Below are 24,195 nucleotides of genomic sequence, written 5' to 3' on the forward strand. Positions count from 1 at the left end.
ATTCTCTTTTATTGTCTCCCGCCTGCTGTGGTGGCTGGTTGACTGCAAGCAGCCACCTGACCGGTGCATGATGTGTGTGGACTGACGGTGAGTGGTGCAGCCTCCGAAAATCAGAGAGGCTGCTCACTGCAGAGCCATTGACTCTGACATTAAAACACCTCTTTTCAAACAAAAGAAGTTTTGGCCACACACCCGTGTGGGTTGCTGCGCCGCAGGAGTGGAGACGAGAGACCTCTCCACGTGCAGCCACCAGCTGGCGTCTACCAATAGTCTGCATGTGAGGCGTTCAGGGGATATCTGTGAAGTGTAGCTACAGAAAATAACCTTGGTTACAGTCTCCCTCTGTAAACTGCATGAGTTTCTGCATGCACATCACCACATACACACTGTACCACCCACCACCATCTGTGGGAAACACAGGATGGGACAGCAGTCATTCCTCCAGATTGGGCGGGACAGGGATTTTTTTTTTTTTTAATTCTGTCATGGGATTGGGACGGGACAAGGTTGTTTTTGTGGGAATAGGATGGGACAGGAAAATCCACTCCCAAGTCACCCTTTAATAGAGGCTAAAATATATCACCTAAAAGTTAAGCAGTGCAACCTCACTGACCTTCCTAAAGACAAATGTACTATAGTCTGTCTTATGGACGAATGTGTCCTGCCTGCACCTGCCTCAGGCTCCAGCCAAGCCTCCATGCCCACCTGCAAACCAAAAGCATCTATTAACACTTTCAGTCTGTTCCTGTGTTGTTGGGCTGTGAGCTCTGTCCCCACATTTGTGAATGTAGAGCAGCACTGTGGCCGAACAGACACTGACGGACTGAAGGACTCGCAGGTGCTGCTGCTGACATGATTCTGCTGCTGTGAGGTCCATGAAGAGACGGAGTAAGACCAGCAGCAAACTGCATCAGCGTGTGAGTCACAGTGGGAGAAGAGGAAGACGAAGGAAGCAAGAGAATTAGGAAATAAATCTCACAAAACGGCAGAGGGATTGTTGGTGAGACGAGGATGTGTGAAATTTACAGAAGGTTCTGAGCAAACAGCAGTGACTGGTTTAAATGTTTGTGAGCTGTGTGTGTATCGTCCATGAGGTCGCTGTGTTATCCATGAAAATAACTATATTTCAGTTTGACATCAGCTGGGCTAATCGGAGTTAAAATAGGGTCTAGTCAGTGGAATTAGTCAAAAACAACCCAGATATGAACCGTCAGATTACTTCAGACCAGAGATAATGAAACCCAGAATGATTCATGACTCAAAGTAAAACCAGTTCAGAAATCCCTGCTTTGAACAGTGTTAGATCTGCATTGCTGGCCACTACGGCATCATTCATCACTTCACTGAAACTTGGCTTCAAAGACATGAACACTTCCTCCGCCACCAGGGACGCGCAGATCTGCAGCACATTTATAACCGAGGAAACTAATGTGCCTATAAAATACATTTAAAAAAAGTTTTAGAGCACAGCAGAGACATTGAGCCACTAAAAATAATATCCATCTCTGAATCATTTGAATCTCAAGTTGCACATGTCAGTGATGAAATATTAAAAGCGATGGACCTCTGTGGCAACATGCAGGTACACAATGGCACTTTATGCCTCATTAGGAGGTGGAGAGAGGAATCCGGTCTACCCACTGACGCTAAGGAGAATCTCTCCAGTTCGGCTCCAGCCCACGCTTCCCTCGCTGAGTCCACTGAGACTGTAGCGAGACAATTGTTTCTTCTTATTTGGAGCTGCCAATGTGGGAAGTGAAATACATGCAATGGAAATGTGTTTGGGTTTGTCCCATTTGTCCTACTTAACTGTTTTTGTGATGTGCCAAACATTATAACATGGGCTTCACAAAAGCACACATAAAAGTGCTGTTAACAGCAATGGTTCTGTACGACATTTACACCCGACAGGGCTCCAGTGCTTTTCAAAATACACTGAAATTCAGAGATTTAAACGCATGAAAAAATTCATCTTTAAACCTGCACCGATTTTGTTATTCATTAAATCGCTCTGTAATGTGAAAGAGTTGCTAATGGTGCCAAAAATCCCTGAGACTAAAGAGTTTTTAGCCACTTTTAGCTCAGTTTTGGTTTGACTTCTTGCACATTTATTACTTACACAGTAGACACCAGTTTCCAGCACTAAAGCGCTGTTAAATCAGACTGTATAGAAAAATGGACGTAGACTCCAGGTCTGAAAAGTGAAGCCTTAAACCTTCATTCTATCTAAAGACCATCGGGGGAGACACCACTGGTTGTAAAAAGAAGTCAGATTGTATTGAAGTCTATGGGAAAATGTCTCTACTTCTGACTTGTTTATTACCTCAGTAAATGTTTTTCTAGTGAGTTTATGGTCTCAGTCTCTAGTGTCAAGTCTCCTTCAATACAACATGATGTTCAGTTTTTAAATTATGGTCTATTTAGAGGAAAATAGACAATAAAGCAGGCGATGCATTACGGCGGGGCCACTGGGTGATTGACAGACTGCACCACACACAGTGACCTGCCTGACAATCAGGACAGAGTACAGAGCAGGTCACATCCACCCCTCACTCCTCCTCAGCTTCTTCTCTCCAACGTTCTCCTCCAAATATGGTTTCTTCTGGTTTCAAAAAACCAAGATGGCGATGGTCAAATTACAAACTTCACAAACCAATGGGTGACGTCATGGTTGGCCTACACCCATGCTAAACCCACTGTAGGATACCTGCCCAGCACTATGCTGCAGACAAAGTCACCAATATGTGGTGGAGCTAAAGACCCAGATATTTTTCTCAGGGCTTGTTGAAGCGAACAGAGGAGTCCTTGCACAAAGATAAAGGGAGAGGAGATGTCATACTTAAATTTATCATGTGGGCAGAAAATGACTTCATAAGAGTGCCAATGATCCTGCAGGTCTGATGGATGTGGAAGTAACTGTTGGATAACAACCATCGATAAGTTACATTAGAAGTAGTGAGATTTTGACAGTCATATTTTTTACCTTGTGTTACCTTTCCTTTCTAGTTTCTATACTAACTAGACTGAACGCATCCAAACTCCAGCTTTGCACTGAGAGGACAGACATGAGGGATATTTTGAGGGAATGTGAACTTTTGTATTTCCCAAAAAACTTGAAGTGCTCACTTGAGAGCAGGTGCGATGGTGTTTATAACAGAAATATTCACTGAACAGTACTTCAGTCCCTGCTGGTAAATGCCCTGGAGTGGGCAGCACTGGTGAGGCCATCTGCATGAACACCAGATTTGGAGTTGTGGTTTCACATGTCTGCAGGTACATACTGCAGACTGGCAAGGTGATGTAAATAAATACCGACCACATGGACACTTTGTGGGCTTCCATTCAAATCTCTGGTAATGAAAACAAATCTATTACTTAGTCTGTCAAAGGTTAAAAAAAAAACATTATGTAAAAATCAAAATAAAAGAGAGAACTTCATCAAACTGAAACTAAAAAAGGACACCACCAGTCTGTCTGGGTTTTGATGGGAACCATATAATGTGTAACCTTTGTGTGTGTGTGTGTGTGTGTGTGTGTGTGTGTGTGTGTGTGTTGTTTTTTTTTTTAATGCACAGCCCCGCCTCTCCATGAATGTACAGTGGATTCTTTGATTACACATAAAGCTGTCTCAGATTAGGCAGGGATTAGAGCTGTGCTGCCCACGGGGCCTGGGCCAGCTGGGGCGTAATGTGAGACCTGAGGGATTGGCAAGCTCAAAGGGTTTCAGAGACAAACAGATAGGGAAAGGGGAGCGGGCTGATATCTAAAATCCCATACCTCCAGCTCTGCAACGGAAGCATGGGACTGTTTCTTCCCCGGCCCACATCACTGATAAGACTGCAACTCTAAATCTGCAGAGCGTCGACTCTGTGGACTCCATCTACATTATCAGTGTGTGAACAGCAGTCACTCTTTCACAAGATAATTACACTAAGAAAAAATTACAATTTAGTCTAATTTCCCCTGAGAATGTCAACAAGTCATCACCCCATTATTAAGAATTTCTGCTTTACATTATAATGAAGCATCGAAGCAAAAGGAAAAGCTCCTCCACTATGACCTGATGGCCTCTGCACTGGAGTTACAAGAAAAATGAGACAAAACAGGATAAATGTGCATCCAGAATCACAGATCTGAATTACTCTACACACCACTGTTCTACATACTGACAGTGAATAAACTGCAAAGCACCAATTATGAACACTGGGTTTGTAGCGGTACTAATAATGAACTTATGAATAGTTTCAGAAATCAATCAGATTTCAGCTTAAAAAAGTCACCACTGATCTAAAACCGTGAGAACAAACTTTCAGAAACCTCTTTGAACAAAAATCAATAAAATCCTTCTGAGCCTTTAAAGAACGAACGACTCTCTTTGATGTTATGTGTCTCTATTTAACTTCTCCCTATGGACTGAATTAAAAATAGTCCAACTGAGTTTCACACACATGGTGAAAAGATTTAAAATTTACAAAGAGCACAAATACCAGATGAGAATTCACTTATGGCATCATGAACACAAACTAGAGCGAGACTGACACTGGAGTTTTGACGACGATAACAAAAGTAGCATTTTACAATTTAAAAAAATTTATTAACAATCAATTGGTCAATATTCATTTTTAAAATAAACACACATTATTGGGTTAGGGTTAGGCCACTTTACTGTCTGAAAACCTGTCAGTGCTTCAGTAGTGAACAAACTGAATGACCCCAGACATGATATTTCTGATAGGGCTGAACACTTAATCAAGATATTATCAAATCTGGCCAAGTGCAGTATAAAAATTCCAGGAACTTTTTTTGACAAAGGTAAAATGTGTCACAACATATCATAAATGAAGCACTGTGGTTCTACACAGGCCTACAAATCTTTCCCTTCAGACAAAAAGGATGATGCTTGGTTGGTACACGCCCAAACAAAAATCACAACATCATCATGTTTTTATTTCTTTGAGTGAAAATGAACTTCAAAAATCACCATTCCAACTGAAATCATGACTCATATCAAAAATATCTGCCAAAAATAATCGCAAAATTATTTTTTTTTTTTTGCTCAACCCTACTTTGTCATATTTTTATCCACCATGAAATATGCAAAAACCAATATCTGCAATAGGCTGACATCAGCTGCTCTAGGCTGTAACACAAACCCTGCCAAAAAGTTTTCATATTTCATGCATTCCTCACTGTGGTGCTTACTTACCGTGAATAAAACTCAAGAGCGTGACCGTGGCACATCAGTCTACAGTGATCGCACACAAGCAATTAGTGTGGTACTTGACAATCAACAACACAAAACAAAATAAATCACACTCTGTTAGTTTGTCTTAGCAGAAACTTCAGAACTCACTAAAACTGAGTATGGGAGTTTCTGTGATATGAGGCCGAGCTGTGTTTCTCCTGCAGAGGGCTGAGTGGATAAAATCATTCTGAAAACATTAAATATCTGTCTGTCATTAAAAGATACACAAGGTCCACTTTCTTCTTAGTTTCTTTTCATGTAGACACATCTGTGCCACTATAACAATAATTATAACAGCAATAAAGTTTATTTATTCAGTACTCATCAAAACCAGAGATTACAAAGTGCTCCACAAGGGTAAAACAACAACAAAACGAGCAACAAACACTTGCAGACAAATTACTGAAAATTGAGGGAATAAGGTCAAGAAAGCACATTTTCAGAAGCAAAACAAGAAAAATAAAAATGAGAAATGTAAAAATATGTGAAATATTTAAGGGGTTCTTCAAAAGCCTTGTGACAGAAATGTGTTTTTTAGAAGTGATTTAAATGAAGATAATGACTTGTAATGATGTAATGATGAAAGATAATGATGACTAATAAAGGCAGCTAAGATTTTACACTGTTCACTAACTCAGACCACTGTTACTGTACACTTCTTACACATCTTCACTGACACCTGACCTCCTGCTGTGCTGATATCGCTCTTGACAATGTAACTGACTGTGATTCTCTCCTACCTTCCGAGGCCGAGGCCCAAACATAGGCCCACACTTCCCCAACAAGTGCTCAGCATCTCCACTCCTCTCCAGTTCAGCCAAGATCAACAGATGTGAAGCCTTTGAAGCCAGCAGCCTTGGAGAGGTGCTCCAGGCTACCGTCCCCCCATCTGCACGCTACCATTTGACTCTAATGAACCCACATCCAGCAAGATTTTAGGTGCAGTTTTCAAGGGATGGTACAGATATCTTCTCATCCTCACTGTAATTCAAACTGTTTAGGTTCACAGCTGTTTCCCATCCTCCAGCCTTGATCCTCTCACTCCTCACTCCCCACACACTACAGCTGATGAAACTAACTTTAAAAAAAGAAAGAAAAGCACACAGATTACACTCGCCACCAGCAGATTTCTGGGCAGGATTTAGCCTCCAAACCCTCAGTGAACTCTCCCATGTCCCTGCTACATGGTGAAAACAACTTTGCTTGTTTTTATTTCCTCCCACTTCTCATGATTGAGGCAGAGTGAGACAAGAACGAGTCTAGCATTATAAGAAGGATGACATTTGGACAGTGTCCCATCCAAGAATGTGAAATGAGCTCATAGGGTTGAACATCATGCTAATTTACCATCCTGACCGAACTGAATGTACTGTCAGTAAACTGAGTTAATTTCACTAATGAGCACAGAGAAATAGCTGACATTAGAAAAAATGTCAGCTATGTCATTTATGTTTTAATTTGAAACCTGGGTTTAGGCAGCTCTATGGCTCTTTGACCGATATGAAATGCACAGTATTGAGGCTCAAACTAACAAAGCTGCTGCTGAAATGCTGACAATCTGGAGATGTGAGCTTTTCATCCAACAGCAACAACAACGTGATGCCAAACTGTTTCAGACTGTTCCCAAAAAACCAAAACAGCCTTAGTTTCTCCAGAGAAGCTGCTAAATTATTCACATCATGATAGAAATCTTCACTGTGTAAATTCACAATCTGATGAAATACTGATAAAAATCTCTTTAAAACACAAAGACTCGGCTCCACCCATGCTCCACCTCTTCGCCCACTTTGGGATCAGCCAGGGGTTAGGTGGAGTCTGGCACTGCAAAGATGGCGACAGCAGTGCAGCCAAGCTCTTCAGAAACCTATGGGTGATGTCACTGAAGCTACGTCCATCTTTATGCACCGTCATTGAAAACGCCCATCACTCACTCCTGAGCCCCTGATGAGTCTCAGCAACAGTCAAAAACTCAAACATCTTCAAATGATACTGATGAACGACAGAAAAAGTAGAACATCCTCACATTTGAGAAGCTGGAACGGCAAATACTTGGTATTTTTGCTTGATAAAGGACTCATTTCATCAAAGCTGTTGAGCAGTTTTCTGCCAGTCAGCTGGTCTTTCATCACTGAATACGACGTGATCATATCCTCCTCATATGAATCCTGTAAATGTCAAATAATGAACTGTTACCTGTATAACAAAGCCCAAGGTTTCCATCAGTGTTTGAGTGTGTGTTTGGGTGTGATGTATGTTACTGTATGTGAGAGTGAATGGGTGAATGTGGCGAGCGTTGTGAAGTGCTTTGAGTGGTCTCTAAGACTAGAAGAGTGCTACATAAGAACATTTACCTCCTGGTACATCCTGTCTTCTGTGATGTTCCTTCTGCAGCCAGTTTGTCCCTTTGATTTTCCTGTTCAATCAGAAACCAGGATAGTTGCTTTCCTGTGGTTTCTGACTTTGTTGAAAACTGACAGTGAACTCACCATCCTCGCACCACATCACTTCTACCAAAGACAAACCGCAGAGTCAATGAAACCACAGCCATGACAGCTGTCCCTCTTTGGTGCAGCTCCATCCAAGTGTGCTGCTGTGACAGCCGGACACTTTGTGACATAAGGGCGCCCTCCCTGAGAGTGACTTGTGGGGAATTCACTTTGTCTAAGTGTCAGTCGGATCAAACCTCCAGCCGCAGCAGAGTGTCAGCGCTCGGGAGGAGGAGAGGACAGCTGGAGACTGAATGACAGCTTCTCCTGGAGACTCTCCAGATAAGATGCTTGGTCGGATGCTTTTACTGTGCCCTTTTCTTCACTTATTTCCTGTGCTATTCTCTGTTTTCATGTTGTAAAAATAAATAAATAAAAGAAACACTGAAGCATGTGTGTGTACCAGGTTGGTAAATCAACTTTTGGTCACACACTATCAGATTTTTAGATTTGTTTTCCCTCTTTTTTCCTTCTGTCCCAAAATAAACTATGTTCTCAGTCAGCTTAATCTTGCTTTACGCTGGTTGGTAATGTGAGACTGGCACATTATCTAATTCCTGGCTGCATGGTGCCAACATTTCCACTGCTTCGGGCTACGTATTCAGTTGTTTCCTTATTACAAACTCTGCCATTTTTCTTGCCCAGAACACATCGGACAAGAATATCGGTCACTGCTCCTTTGAATCAACCTCCTGTCCAGCACAGCGGCTTGTGATCAAGAGCAAATGTGTTCATGTTTGGTTTTGGTATCATTTTTATTCCTTTTTGCTACTCACTCACCTTACAACCTCTCGTATCATCACAGTGTCTCTCCTTTTTATTGCCCGTCACACTCTCCTCACAGTTCTCTCTGCTTAAACACCAGAAGCTCATCTTCATTCCTTCACTGGGAAGGAATCCTTTTACGCAAATGTATTTCCTGACCCAAACTAAAGATGACAGGGGTGGCTCCACTGTAATAGATTTTCTTCTTGCTGAGTTTCATTTGTCACACACATTATTCCCTCCACGTTTAGAAATTAGCAGGAGATCACACACACTTTGCCGTTTAAATATTTGAGAGCGGCTTTTAAGTTAAAGCACAGTCAATTATAAGTTGTTGGAAGTTGCTTTATGAAATGATTGTTATGTTTGTAAAGTGGTAAGAACAAGCGCAGCAGGATAAGGTGCGTGTGTGCGCATGTGTGCGCGTGTGTGCGTGTGCGTAGGAATGAGTCAAAGGCTTTCAGACAATCTGCTCCATTCACCCCCTGCTGTGCCACCAGCCCAAATCCATTTACATCCCTGAGCCCTTGTGAGACTGACAGTCCTGCGCGTGTATGCAAATACACACGCACACACGCACACACACACACAGACACACACAGACACACACAGACACACACACACACACACACACACACACACACAGAACAGTATATACAGAGTAAAATCCTCTCATGCGGGCTGAATGCACATGAGCTCACACCTCCGGGGTGTCTGGGTAACTCTGCACACGCAGCGTTGTGAGTTTGAATCTGTGTCGTGACCTTTGTCATGTCACTCCCCGTGGCTGTTGTGTATTTTCTCTGCTTTCTCCCGCCGAATACTTTCTGTAAACACTGAAACATCCAGTACTTTATGATGCTACAGAAATATTCACTGTCTTAATAATGTCACACAGTTCAATTTCTGGCACTTATCACGTATTTTTCCACCATATTGACACCTTTGATTGATAGGTCAAACGCAGTCGACACGCCCAATCAGAAAGCACGACACTCAATTACCCGCTCGCCACACTATGACCACACACACTCACAAATACAATCTATACTCTGAGGCAAACACACACAGGCCCTCATTAAGCTTTCACGCTCACCTCGAGCCGCGGCGGTTGACTGATGCTGCCGGCTTATGCTGGATTAGCAGAACCAAACAACAGAGTCTGGCTAAGGACTTCCTCAAACAGCGAGTGAATGACCTGTCATTTGAACGTAAACACACTGAACTGTGCAGAATAACGGAGGTGGAGTCAATTGGCGGTGTAAATGACACGCCTGTTGACAGGTGAGGGAATCATTAACTAGACTGGCCTGAGTGAGGGATCGCTGAACTTTTACTGAGTTCATACAACAAGTTTCATGATCCTGCCAGTGCTTCCATCTCTCTCATGCAATGTGTTATTTTCATTTGCTGCATTTATTATTAAAAAAGCAGTTTGAATAGCATTAGTGGTGGTTTGACAGTTTAGCGAGATGCTCATAAATTAAACTTTATCATTTTATTGGAGTGACAAATGCAATATTTAACCCTTATCACTTCTTCCCACAAGATAAACGAAGATCTACTTTAGGTGCAGTCCTCTTCCTCATATCTTACAACACATTCCAACACATAAAAGGATTTTTACCTCTTTTGTTAGTGAGCTGTAGCTTTTAAGACCCCTTTCCAATGAAAATCAAGTGTTTAACCTTGTTAACATGTCCATATGGTGTTTTTATATATAATAAAAGACATATCATGAGTGAAACAGTCAGTCAACGCCAAGGCTGAGTATTTCCACCTTGAAACTGCACTAAACCAATGACAGCCAGAGATTCATATGTCATATAACCCGTGGAACCAGGGTGGGGATATGGGGGCAGGCAAAATAAACCTGAAACCTTGTCAGTACAAAGAGCAAGAGTTTGCATCAGCGCTATCACAAACACTGTGTCAGCCACTGCCAGTTACAAGCTAACAAACAGCATAACCAAATAAAAGATGTTAACTACGCTAACAGTTCTCATGTGTCTGCTAGTTGCAGATATTGGTCACAACAGACTCTTCATCTGAGTCTGGGTCTGACTGATCTTGACAATCTCTGCTCTTTCATCTGTCAACCTACTGCGAGCGATGGTGGTGGGCGGGGCACAAGGCAAGGTAAACCTAGATGTGCTTCCAGCCACAGTTTCCTTTTTTTTTACCTTTTATGTAGGAAAACCATGTTGAACAAAATACTAATCATTGCAGTGTATCTTTACATTGTTTAAAACGTGTGGAGAGGAACTTTAATATTTTACACAGCACTCAATCTTCCAATATAGAGGCATGTGCAGGTAAGCAGAAAATCCCTTAGAGGACTGTAAGAGGATTAAAAATCAAGATGAGAAGATGGGAAACAGAACAAATGAGATTGAAGCAACAAAGAAGACACTCATATGTCTACAAAAATAAAGAGTGGAAGAAGAAGAGAATCTCCTGCAGCCATCCAGTTTGTCTCTACCGCGTCTTCAGCACGTCAGACATCGCCTTTATGCAGCAAAATGTAAAAATTGACTTGAATCCAGGAGGTGAATGGGCCACAGGTGGAACAGTCACAGTGTGAGTCAGAGTGCTTCAGCATAAGAGACTAGAGTGGGAGTGGAATAGCAATGGTTAGTTTGTTTTGGAGCTCAGGGCTGTTTCCTGGATTCCTGTGTACTCTCTACCAAACTCTCTCTCTCTGCCGTGAGCAGGCTGATCTGACAGGTCATTGACCTGCCCAGTGATCTGAAGTATGACTCACTCATCAGCTAAATCCCCCTGCCCCCCCGCCTCCCCGGTGCAGACCACCCCTACCACTCCTGTGGCTGGTGAACCTGCACACCATCCAAAGATAAAGACAGAAAATGATCAAGCACCAAGCCTTTATAACGCATCTGAACTTACATACACATTAGCACAGACGCAGTTATCATGTTACATGTTTATCATTTATCATGTTATTCACTGCTGAAATATCTCCTCATTATACTCAAACACACAGAGCTTTTATAAATAACTAACAATGGTGAATCAGTATTCTGGTGGCTGAGCTCTAGAGGTTGGAGACTATTACAGTATCTGACAGAAAAAGAGGCGTAGGAAGGGGTCTGTTCCCCCCCTTAGGGAATGAGGATTGATGGTGTTCATTTGAGAGTGGGTCACATCTGAAAGCGTGTGATAAATGTAATGATGTCATTACTGCTGCTGGGGGGGGGGGCATAGGAGGAGGTCCAGTAAAATCTTATGTAATCTCTGTTTGAATCCAGTGTTTTTAAGACAAGAGAAGAACAGGTTATAGTCACAGTGTGGCCGGGAAGCTTGACATCTTTCCTGGAGGAGTGTTTTCCAGTAACATCATAACAGCTCAGTGTTTAAAAAGTGCACCACTGTCTTCTTCTTTTCTTACATTGACCAACTAACCTGCTTATTCATCAACTATTATTCTGCACAGGTAAAACCTGTTTCCTGCTTCTGTTAAAACGACATTCCAGACAAACCGGTTTGATCACAACCTCTGCTTTGGGAAAATACTAAAAACCTCCTGTCTTAGTCTACGTTAAACCAGACTCTCCGGATCAACAGCTGTCCCTAACGGCAATAACAATTTCCCAAAATGCAAATTAACAGCATGCCACACATGGACCTCTGATGGACACCAAAGATTAAAGTAATCAGAATCAATTTCGCCACCAAAAATTGTAAATACAGTGAATTTTGTCTCAGGGCCAAAATAATGAAAACTGAAACAAACTAAGAGCTCAAGGCAAGAGGCAAGAGACTTCACCAAGTTACAGCACAGAAAGGTAGAGGCAGACTTTGGGCCCATGTACTGATAGCTTACCTGCAGGGTGCATGGTAGAAGGGATACCCGGCGTGAGGGATGTGATTGCAGTATCCGGACTGATTCCACATGGTGCTTCCCTTCTTCTACGTGATGACAGTTCACAAGTGCCACCGCTGTTTCTCTCCGCTTTCTATGTCTAGTGGCGTGGAATCAGACTCAGGCTGCTGGGAGTTAACATTAATCAGCGTCTCGCCTCCTGAGCAGCTCCATGGGGAGAAAACGAAGGGCGGCGGTGGGTTTGAGAGCAGGGATTACTGAGAAAATGAGTCGAGGGGGCTGAGCCCAAACCGAGAGGAGATGATGTCAGGTGAGTCAAGTCTGGTGTGGTTTACACACCTGGAAACAATGTCTGCTCCTGCTGCCCCCCGCCCCCCCCCCACGACCCACCTACCTGCCTGCCCACCCTTCCTCCCCCTCAACAACACCACAACTACTCAGCAGAGTGTCAGACGACTCCCCCAGGTGAAGGCTGACATCACAGGATGCTCCTTTAATCCTGCCTGCAGCCAGTCATTTTCCCTCACGGCTCAGGTGTGATCAGGTAGAACAGATGTCTTTGAGGTTAACCTTGCTGAGCTGGATCTTTTGCCTGTTAAATCATGTGAATCTCCGCCTTACATCTCAGTGATCAGGCTCACACTTCCAGGGTTTTTTTTTTTTTTCCCTCCGATCTCTCAGGCATAGATCTCCATCCGACGGTGTTTAAGATAAGGGGCAGATTTCAGAGACCTCTTCTCCAGCAATCCCTGATGCCAAATAGGAGCCGTTTATGTCTATTACACCTGCAGCACATTCTCTCCAAAGTTCACAGGCAACACAAATCCATCTCTTCTCGACATGAGCAGGTGAAAATCCACAGTCCCGGCGTCCCTCCGCTGTGTCTAGTTTGTCTCTGAGGTAGCCAGTTTCCGGCACAAGCGCTTATTTCCCCAACCATGGGCTCCCCACCGGCTCCCCAGCCTCACGAAACAACCGCGGTGCACGGAGCTGAATGACTGAGCATACTCACAGAGAGAGAGAGGGAGAGAGAGAGGGAGAAAGAGAGGCGGGAGGTGGCAGTGAGAGAGCGAGAGTATCAGAGGAAAGAGTGAGAGAACGAGGAAGAGGTAAACTGAGCGGAGCTGCATTCCTTTTCCCGCCTCATGCTAATCTGGCAGGATACACACCGCTGAGAGGAGGAAGAGAGAGAGAAAGAGAGAGAGGGAGACAATGCTGTCCTCTCTTCTGCACACACGACATCTACTGCATGTCTGTCCGTCCAGGAAGACAGCCTCTCTTCAGTCCTCCCTCCTGTTAAAGGAATTTTTTAGGAGTTTTCTGTGTCTGATTCAAGGATCTAAGGACAGAGGGTGTTGTAGGTACAGATTGTTCAGCCCTTTGAGGCAATTTTGTGATTTTGGGCTGTATACAGTAAATTAAATCTGACTTGAGAGAGAGAGAGAGAGAGAGAGAGAGAGAGAGAGAACTGAATCACAAACAATGTGATTACAGTGTGCTTTAAGACCTGAATGTTAACACCTGGTGATTATGATTGTAGTCAAATGTTGCATGATCACAGTAAAATATGTGGAGTCCTGTGTTTTTGTAAGCTGATGACAGAAACAATGTCAATACGCTTCACTACACTGCTATGAACAGGCTCTGTCACACAGACACGTTCAATCAGGAAGATACTGATCAGATGATAAAACCTGATAACCCTGTCACTAGGGTCGGAGGTCATCAAGTCAAATTTTATGTCCCAATAGCAAAACCATATTATCTCCAATACCTTACTTTTGAGTATAAGTATAAACATGTCTTTCCCATAAATGATAATAAATACTAATAAGCTCAAATCTGACCGGAGAGTTTCCTTGACAACTTAAACATTTGGGTCAGGACTGAAAAAGTACTGAGGTTGCATAGTTAACAACTTAAGTTTAGTCTGATGTAATTCATGACTGAGGCTGAAACGTGATAACTGCTTCCATAATTTTCATGTCTGTTATTGATATTTGTGCTGTGCATGTAGTGCTATTTTTATTCTTGTATTCATTCTTTGTGAGTCACAATGATGAGTTTTAACCAACCGTGAAGCAATAGGCAAATTTCCACGTGTGGACAATAAAGACTATTATTATTATTATTATTAATTAATGAGATAAATAAGTGATTTTGGAAACCTGTGCTATGTCCTGATATACACCAATACCACAGAGATACTATCATGCTACGACTAATATCATGGTATTGAGCTGGTTCAGGCCTAAAAGCTGCACAGAATATTTGTAGAAGTCACATTACTGATCACATGTAAACACAGCCTGTCTGGAAAGAGCTAAAAAAAATGATAGACTGAGATACAGGACAGAGTAGAAAGCACTAATGGAAAGAGAAGCCAGACAGATAAATACAAACAAGAGCTAAAAGCAGACACAGACAGTCTGTTTTCATCCACAGCAGGTTATTCACAGCCTGACTCAAACCTCCCAATCAGCACATGAGGCCTGCAGGTGAGAGGTCACCTCTGTGCAGCTAAACAGAGATGTGCTGTCTCCCCAGAGACCTGGACTACTCCAGTGCCCTACTAAGCAAAGCACCGCCGTGACCCTGCTGCAAGGACGAGCCTGCCGCACTTGGGGAATGGCGAGTCACACAGCGGTGAAGCTGGCAAACTGACAGCTTCACTCAGAGCAGGTCAAAGTCCAGACATGTAATCTGATATAAAGGGGGCTCACACAGGGATGCAGTGGTTTGAAAAGCTGAAACCATGCAGCCACTGGATTAGCTAATGAATATTTGTTTTCTTTTTGTATTCATTAGAGGGATTTTCACTTCCCAGCCCTGATAATTTGATGATAAAAGTTGTTAATTAGTGCAGAAGCGTGGCAGGAAGTCTTGCCAGATAATAAATAGAAAAGTGATGTTCACTGGTTGAGCTCTTCCCTTTGGAGCGTGTCTGCTCATTCATATAGGACATCTTACACCCTGCTTTGACACTCTTACTATCATCTTGCATCACTGTCCCGTGTGAAGTGAGAATCACTCAGTCTAATGAGAGCAGGGGCTCATTTCACAAGCCTCTGGCAGTCACATTTGCAAGACACTGTTTCCAATCAGCTGTGGAAAAAACACCAACACAGCCTGGGAAAGTTTGGTCATGGCATTCATCACCCGCTGGACAAACTTCCTCCATTATCAAAAAGCATAATCAAGTTCCCACAAGTGTCCACTTCAGGCAGAACTCATCTGCTCCAATAAAAACACGATGACTGAGCAGGTCCTCACTTGAGATATTTCACAGAGAGTCGAGGCCAACAGCAGTAACAGTGACAAGAGCAGCTTTTATCATGCCAATCGATTTCTTAATATTGCAAGCAAGGAACACAAAAAATCCTACAGTGGTTTCCAACATGGAGGCCATGAGATGATTAACAGGAACAGCAGTTTTTCTTTTCTTCTTTAACCCTGGAGTTCTGAGAGGTTTTACCTTCCCTGGCTTCTAAAAACTATTCACATGAAACAATCTAAAGGTCACTCATTGGTGCAGCTATTCACAGCTCACTGATGTATGTGTGATAAAGGGGAGTCACAAGGAGACATCACTTCAATAGCAGAAAAGATTATCAGCAGATATTTTGCATAATCGATCAATTGTTTCACTTATTTTTCAAGAAAAACTAACAAACATTTTCTGGCTCCAGCTTCTATGAATGTGCAGACTTGCTGCTGCTTTTGTCATGAATGATAGTAAACAGAACATATTTGGGTTTTGGACTGTCGGTCTAAAAAAAAGCAAGCAGCTTGAAAGTGTCATCTTGTCACCGTTAAAGGTCCCATATTGTATAAAGGTAGATGTCCATGTGTTTTTGATTACAAAGCAGGTTTAGGTTCTATATTAATACTGTGAAAGTATCAAAGCCTCAGTCCACAGCGAAATGCACACGGCCTGTATTCAGAAACTGAGCCTTAAAACCAGCCGTCAGGACTTCTGTAACTTTGTGATGTCACAACAAAGTAGTCACTGCCCTCAGCCACGCCCCAAGCCCCACCCCCCATGACTCACCATCCAACCTTGCAGGATTTGGTTTCTCTGAGTGTTTACCTGTAATCTGCTATAATTTTATTTGATCACTGAGAAAACAGTCAGCCAATCAGAAGAGAGGATCATTTAAGATAATTATGGCTGCTGCTCTAATTGTTTCTTTTAAATAAGGTACATCAGTTCTCTGGTAGCTTGCTTTCCTCACATAATGCTTAAGGACCTTTCATTTTGAAACAAAGGTCTTCAAATGTTTTGCTTAGTGCCATTGGTGGCAGCATTACCAGGGTTAAACCGGTAACTGCACTACATCAGTTTGCTGAGTCATGTGGGGTGAGGAGTCAAACATCTCTGCCTTCTGACCTCTGACATCATATAGACTTGAATATATGAGCACAGCCTGGAGGAACATCCTCATCATCATCATCATCTGTGGCTTAATTGGCTGGTTACATTATAACTCTTTGCTGTGGTGAGAACGCAAAAAGAAAAAAAACGGTAGGAAGAAAAAAAAGACGAAGGTGGCTAAGATGCAAAATCAAGGAGAGAGGAGGGGCTGCGAGGGATGAAAAGAACACAGAGAGGAGGGGAAGGGAGGAGGTGTGCCAGCCCGACTCCTGCTGTTTGTTTTTGTTGTGAAATTTAATTCCGGCACAATCTAATCAGGGTTAGGGAACACAGGGGACCCTGCTCCTTCCTTTTCTCCATCCTCCTGTCTCTGCCTTGGCTCTCCCTGTCTGAAGAGGCAGGTGGACTGACTCCACCTCTGCTCGCACATCCACCCACACACAAACACAAAACATGCAAACGTGAGAGGTGCACAATATTCTGCACAGCCTCACTATTCATATGCATTTTCATCCATCCATGCACATGCAAATGAGATAAAGGCAGACATACACAAGGACACACAAACACACTGATATAGTTGTACATGCAGCACATATTCAGCAGATGTCGTCGCGCAGACAGTTGACAGCAGTATTGAATCATTATGTCAGTGGGTGAGATGGCAGGAGTGTGATTGGGCCTGTGGTTCAGCTTATCACACTTTTACAGCCTAAACCCCTCCATCGCATGAATGCGCACACACACACACACACACACACACACACACATCCATCCGTTCACTCTCAAGGTCACATCTGGGCCCTTATTTCTGAAAAAAAAAATCCTTAAAAATAAGACTCCCCTGCACTCTTTCCACCTTCCTCTGAGAGCAAACTACTATCCACCAACACAAACATAACAAACCTAATTGTTGATCAATACCATTGATATAGTGATAACTTAAAACTTTAAAATCTAACTCTGCAGCCCAGTCTCTGTTTTGGCAGTAAAACCTCCAAGACGTGACGTTATATATTTGTCTGTTTCTCCCCTGTAAAATATTTCTATACAAAGCTATAGTGAGCACATCATCCATTAAGACATACACTCAGTAAACCTCTCCACTACCCATTCTCTCATCAGCAACTAAGATGAGGAAATTCTGCAAAAATACAAGCAATTACTCCCACTATCATTGTCAAAATTTGCCAAGAGCAAGTTTCATTTTGGCCTTTTTTTGCACTTTCTCTCACGCACACACTTCCTCCTTTTCTAAAATCAGACACAATCTCTCAGTCTCCAGCTCCTTCCTTTCCTCCATCTCGCCTGTGCTCCGTCACCGCCTGATGGGACTCCGTATTAGTTTTCTCAGGAGGATTTGATCAATCATTCAGCTGGCCAGCATGAGCTGCGTGTCCATAGATGAAAAATGAACAGACTGCAAAGAAAAATCATTGGGGGAAAAAAGTAAATTTATGAGTCCATAGAGGGGCTATGGAAACAAGAGATATGTATACCTATGTCTGTGTGTACGAGGATGGAGGGGTAGATGTGTTGTCAGTGAGAAAGCTGCACTGGTGGATGGACCATTATCCGCCTCATATAATTCAAGAACGTTGCTCGACTGTCTTGGGAGAAGCGTTGCTAGCTCGAATGACGCAATAACTTCAGTGTGTATCCATGTGTGTTGTGTGTGTGTCAATATCCCCGGGGACCTTTTGATCCAGATTCTTCAATCTTCAGTCACACACACACTCACACTCACTCACAAGATGGAGCCCTACTATTAATACACCTCCTCTGAGCTCTTTCCTTTCATTACGTCTTGAGGCCTCACATCTCTCCATCTCAAAGGCTAAAAGCATGACACCACAATTAGAAGAAATCCTTCATATGCTGGATCAGATCCAGAGAGCAGAGAGAAATGCAAAGAAAGACAGTTTCTTCAAAAGATTTGGATTTGATTTGTCTCCCTGTTTCTGATTAGCGTGGCATGCTTTGGTGCTGAACAACAGGAGTCAAACACAGATTCACACACCCTGAGGCACATCACAGCACCATCAAATCAAACAACTAAAGAACATTACACCGAAATGAGAAAACCTGTCTGTTAGCCACATTTGTCATTTAAGGTGGAAGTAGAGCTGCGAGTGTTAGGTAGGTGTATTATTGGTTAAAACAGTATTAAACAAGAAGTGTGTACCATCATAATCACAAACCTATAGTTTCTACATGAAAATAACACAATAATGAAACTGTAGTTCAAAGTTAACTTTGCTGTTTTTCAAGTGAGGTTTAAAGGTTCTGTAAACTAGATTTTAAATAATAACACAGCAGCAAACAAATATTTTCTATGTAAAGATATAGTGACCTCGTGGCATCCTGAGCAGAGAACAAAGTTACACACCGTCTGTGTGTGTTGTAATCTCAGCTTTTCTGATCTTTGTTGTGGTAGCTGGTCATGAAACCACTGGCCCTCCCTGTTTATAACCACCCACAGGTGAGATGGCACAGGTGAAAGTGACCCTCCAGAATTTCCTCCATTGAAAAAAACAAAAAAAAACATCTTTTCATCTAAAAGGGTCTCTGACACAGAAAGAGATAAGACCAGAGCACAGGTGGACTGGCTATACCACCACAAATCCCTGTCAGGCAGTTGCACGTCAAAACATCCAAAAAGATTTTCAAGCTTTTACCGACTCCATCAGCGTGTTTACCAGCTCCATCAGGAGGAAGGCCTGAAGTGTGGCCGACAATGCATTTGTTTTGGTCTGTGATGCTGGTGATCTAGTGTAACATGTAGATGAAAATCAAGTATTTAACCTTGTTGACACGTCCATATGATGTTTTTTATGTAATACAACAGTCAATGCCATGACTGTCCTTTTTCACCTCAGAACCAATAACAGTCTCATAAAAATTGATTCACACAGCCAGGGATTCATACGTCATATAACTAAGGAACCAATTCCATCAACTTGTAGAGACAGGGGGCCTGGCAAAATAAACCTGAAACCTTGTCAGTAAAAAGAGCGAGAGTTTGCATTAGCACAACCACCAACACTGTGTCAGCTATTGCCAGTTACAAGCTAATAAACAACATAACCAATTAACTACACTAACTGTTAAGATATGTCGTCTCGTCATCGATTTTAGTCACAACAAAGTCATAAAACTCCTGAGTCTGGGTCTGTCTGAGGCTCAGACATGTGGCTGAGTCTCTCCAATGTTTCCTCCTCTAACCATCTTGATGGGCTCTGCTGTTTCACTTAGCACAAGCAGAGATGGTAGGTGGGGCATAAGGCAGTTTTTTTTTACTTTTTTTGTGGGAAAACCTTGTTAAACAAAATATTAATCATATAGTTTAAATCACATCTAGATAGGAATGTAAACATTTTACTATAATATTTGTTGTATGCTTGTGCAATATAAAAAATATGTTCTGTTCAGCTCAAGATTATAAAGAAAATAGCTTAGCTGTTATGCTTTTTTTTAAGTTTTCTTGTCTCTATTCATTGTATGTCTCAATTTCTCTATAGCTATATTACATTATATTAGTATTATACATTGATTGGAAAAACTGACAACCAGTTCCTCACTCACATACACACACTGAAAAGCTCTATTGGTATGCGAGGCATGTGCAGTCCACAAAGACAGAATGAAACTGTAATGATTCTGTTCTGTTGAAAATTGGGCCGTTGCAGCAGTAAACAGTAATGAGAAACAAGAGGAATAGAAAATGAACAGCAGCCTATCAAATCTGTGGGTTACGTTAACCGATACAAAGGATAATTGCATCACTGACACTGCAAATGTAGGAATGTAGGTTTGAAGGTTTGAATGGGTGTAGCTTATTAGGTGTGGACAATCGTAATGAGATCAGCTGCTGGCACAATAGCAGACTAATGTGCATAATATTTATCCGGTCCAGCACACAGCACAATACCTCACAGCAAAAAACACATCCCTTGCACTGAGGGAGAATCTAATATACAAAGGAGACGGTATGACTCTCCTCTTTTGTTAATCAAAGCACTTAAGCTCATTCCCACTCTAAAAAGTGGCTCAGGTTCAAAGTCAAGGAGTTTTTACAGCCACACAGACAGGCTGCAGGGTCAAAAAAAAAAAAAAAAATTCTTACTTGAGAATTTTCAACACAGAAACTTGAGCGACTGTATTTGCTCTTGAACCTCTGTGGGTCAACACTTTTTTTTCTTTCCTTTTTTTTCCTCTGAAACCCGGCTGTCAGTCAGAGCTTGACTCTGGTCTGGGTTTGGAGCGACAGGCGGCTAACTAGGCACCACAAGATCCGGATCAGCTCTCAAATCCCAAACCCCTCAGCAGCCCAGTCAGTTCCTGCACCCACAATACTGTGTTTCAAAAACGAGAAAATGGAAACATAACGCTGCATTGATCCTTGAGTGACTTGTAGGGAAGCTGTTGGTGGCCAAAACTAATGCTTTCAAACCAATAGGCCCCTCCTTTTAACGAAGAAAAAAAACATTTCTGTCACTTTTCTTTATAGATATGTGTCAGATGTATGAATAAAAGGAAGGCTAATAATAAGTCAATGATTTTTAAGGAGTTGTCAGTGTTCATGTCTCTGCCTTGTCAACCAAGAAAAGCACAAGTCTAAATGGGATTTTGCAATTTCTTTTTTTTTTTTTTTTTTTAAGTTATTTGTCTAGACATCATTTTTTCACAATAGGGAAAGTAAGAGAGAGACAGGAAAGTTAGGGGAGAGAGAGAGAGAGAGGAGGACATGCAGCAAAAGCACGTCACATAATGGCCATTCGTGTACACTGGGCATCTGGAGCAGCTGCTTGCAAAGACAACAAGGTCAGTAACACTTGTATTTCATTATTCATGTTGCATTTGCCACTGGTAAGACCCAATCAGGGAGAGACTGTGGGTGTCGATGTTATTGTTTTGAAAAGTCTCAGTTTTAGGCTCTTGCAAACTCTAGAAGAGTGTGGACGGCAGGCGGAAAAGTAGCAAAAGAGCATTTTAAAACTATAATGTACGAGTGTGGAGGTAGCCTACATGGCATGCGCTCTACCAGGTGAGTCAAAGTATAAGCTGTTTCTAACTTACAAATGTTAAAAGCTGAAACCAAACGGATTCAGTGTTGGATTTGAAACTTTTTCACTTTTAGTGAACACACACAAAACTGACTTCAATAAAATACAGTTTTGATATTCTATTAGTCCCAACCCCACTTGCAGGGGTTGGGTGACAGCAGCATATACTGCTATCTTCCCAAGTCTCTTATATTAACACAACAATAGGCTGTGCCAAAGTCAGAAATTTTAAAATCCCAGACAAAACAACCAATTTACATGGGTTGCTTTACATAAACAGCCACTTCCAGCTGTCAATGTAAATTAACTGCTGGAAGTCATTATGGAACAGATTGATTTTAAAGACTAATCAATTTTATCAGTTGTATCTGAGGCCTTGATGCCTGTAGTGTGGAAGTGAAGTGGGGCATGACAACAGGGGAGTAGTCAGTAGCATTGCGAGGGTCACACAGCCCTAACACACAGTATTTGTTAGTTTGGACTCATGTGTGTCTATAACTTTGCAGTTCTGCTGAAGACAGGGCAGCAGGTTCATTTTCCTCTTCTTCAATCACTGTTCAGTCTAATCTCCTCAAGAACTGAAATCATTTTCATTGCTCATTCCTCTCCTCTATTACCTCTAATTTGATCTTATCTTGAAGAGAAAAAAAACCCTTCAAGCACTCACTGTATTGAAGAACCTATTTCTAAAACTTATTTTACTTGCATAATTCTTCCAGTGATACTACTGGGGCAATTCATCTCTACTACTTGCAACAGTAATTCTAGTGAAATTACTTAAATTAGACTGAGGTGGATTTTACTCTATTGAAGCCAATTATTCTACAGTGGCTTAAAAAAGTTTTCAGATCTCTTCATTTTATACACATTTATACATTTTTGTGTTGTATATTTAACTGTAAATAGAAAAAAAAACCATTGGTCTACACTGAATAATCCATAATGACAAAGTGAAAATATTGTTTTTAGAATTTTTTGCAAAATTTTCAAACATCAAAAACTTAAATCTCTGATTTACAAATATATCCAGACCCTTAAACCAGTCCTTTGTAGAAGCCCCTTTGGCAGCAATTGCAGTTTCAAGTCTTCTTGGGTAAGTCTCTACACCTGGATTTTGGCAGTTTATCCCATTATTCCTGGCAGATCCACTCAAGCTGTGTTGAACTGAAAGGGAAGTGTCTGTGAACTGCCATCTTCAGGTCTCTCTACAGATTCTCTATGGGGTTTAAACCTGGGCTTTAGCTGGGCCACTTAAGGACAGCCAGAGACTTGTCCCAAAGTCACTCCAGCGTTTTCTTGGCTGTGTGCTGAGTCAATGAAGTGCTGAACGGTCCCCCTCATAACATGATGCTGCCACCTCCATGCTTCACCTTCTGAATGGCGTTATTCAGGTGATGAGCATTGTCTGGTGTTTGTTAGACAATGAAGTTCTGCAAACAGTTGAGTTTTTGCCTCTTTTCACTCATGCTCTCAGAATCCTTTAAAGGACTTCTGAAGCTCTGATAGAGCGACCCATGGCCCATCTTGCCAGCTTACTTAGTTTGGTCAGACAGCCAACTCTGGAAAGAGTCTGTGTGGTTCCAAACTTCTTTCATTTCACAATTATTGAGGCCACAGTGCTCCTGGGAATACTTTTTTATACCCCTGCCCTGATCTATGCCTCATCACAATTTTATCGCAGAGGTCTTTATGGTTTGGTTTTTGTCCTGACATGCAGTGTGAAGAATGGACCTTATATAGAGAAGTATGTGCCTTTCTAAACCATGTCCAATCAATTCAGTTTCCCTCAGGTGGACTCTAATCAAGTTCTAGACACCTCACAGGGATGATAATAGCAAACAGGACCCACCTGACTACAAGTCCTGTAAATTTGATCATTTAGATTTTTAATCTTGTCATGATCGGTCAGTGATTGAGGGTCAAAAATGGCAATTCATTCATTTTAAATTAAACTTGTAACACAATTAAGTGTGCAAACAGTGAAGGGGTCTGAATACTGTCTCAAGCTGTATCATGAAATTCTTTTATAGGAAACACACATTAAAATCAAGCTTCACAAATTATTAACACTACCACAGTTTCTCTAAATACTGCCAGTGATTGCATACTCAATATTGTCTCTTTACAACAATGGACAGAGGTAAACCAAAAAAGACAATTCATTTGTTCTCACAATGCTTATTGACTCTGCAGGTATCTGAAAATCATGCTCTATTTGATGTGCTGTAGATATGAACATCTCAATTTGATTTCATTTGGAATCCATTAACTTTGTGTCTGAACTAATACTATAAAAAGGTATTATAGCATATGTGTCTCTTTATGAGCTGAATTCACTTTGACTCTCTTTGAAATGGTAATGACCAGTCCCTTGCTGCTTCTCTGTGAGTGAGGGACGAGGCAGCTCAACCTCC

General features: G+C 41.9%; 1 protein-coding gene across 15 annotated transcripts in view; it reads right to left on the reverse strand.

Annotated features, from left to right (window-relative positions):
* plekha7a (pleckstrin homology domain containing, family A member 7a) overlaps positions 1-24,195 on the reverse strand; it is a 153,728-nt gene that overhangs the window by 96,778 nt on the left and 32,755 nt on the right. The window contains exon 1 of one of the 15 annotated variants that reach the window (XM_071491624.1): positions 12,341-12,715. The exons of 12 other annotated variants lie outside the window; for them this stretch is intronic. In XM_071491624.1, coding sequence (XP_071347725.1) covers positions 12,341-12,411 — 71 coding nt within the window. In that variant the 5' untranslated portion in view covers positions 12,412-12,715. Of the gene's footprint in view, positions 1-9,592; positions 9,883-12,340; positions 12,716-24,195 lie in introns of those variants that run through there. 2 more of the 15 variants (XM_071491665.1, XM_071491675.1) reach the window with 2 other exon arrangements.

Source organism: Trachinotus anak, unplaced genomic scaffold (genome assembly GCF_046630095.1).
Source record: "Trachinotus anak isolate AG129_WGS33_773 ecotype Australia unplaced genomic scaffold, CSIRO_AGI_Tana_v1 ptg000002l, whole genome shotgun sequence".
Taxonomy (NCBI): Eukaryota; Metazoa; Chordata; class Actinopteri; order Carangiformes; family Carangidae; genus Trachinotus; species Trachinotus anak.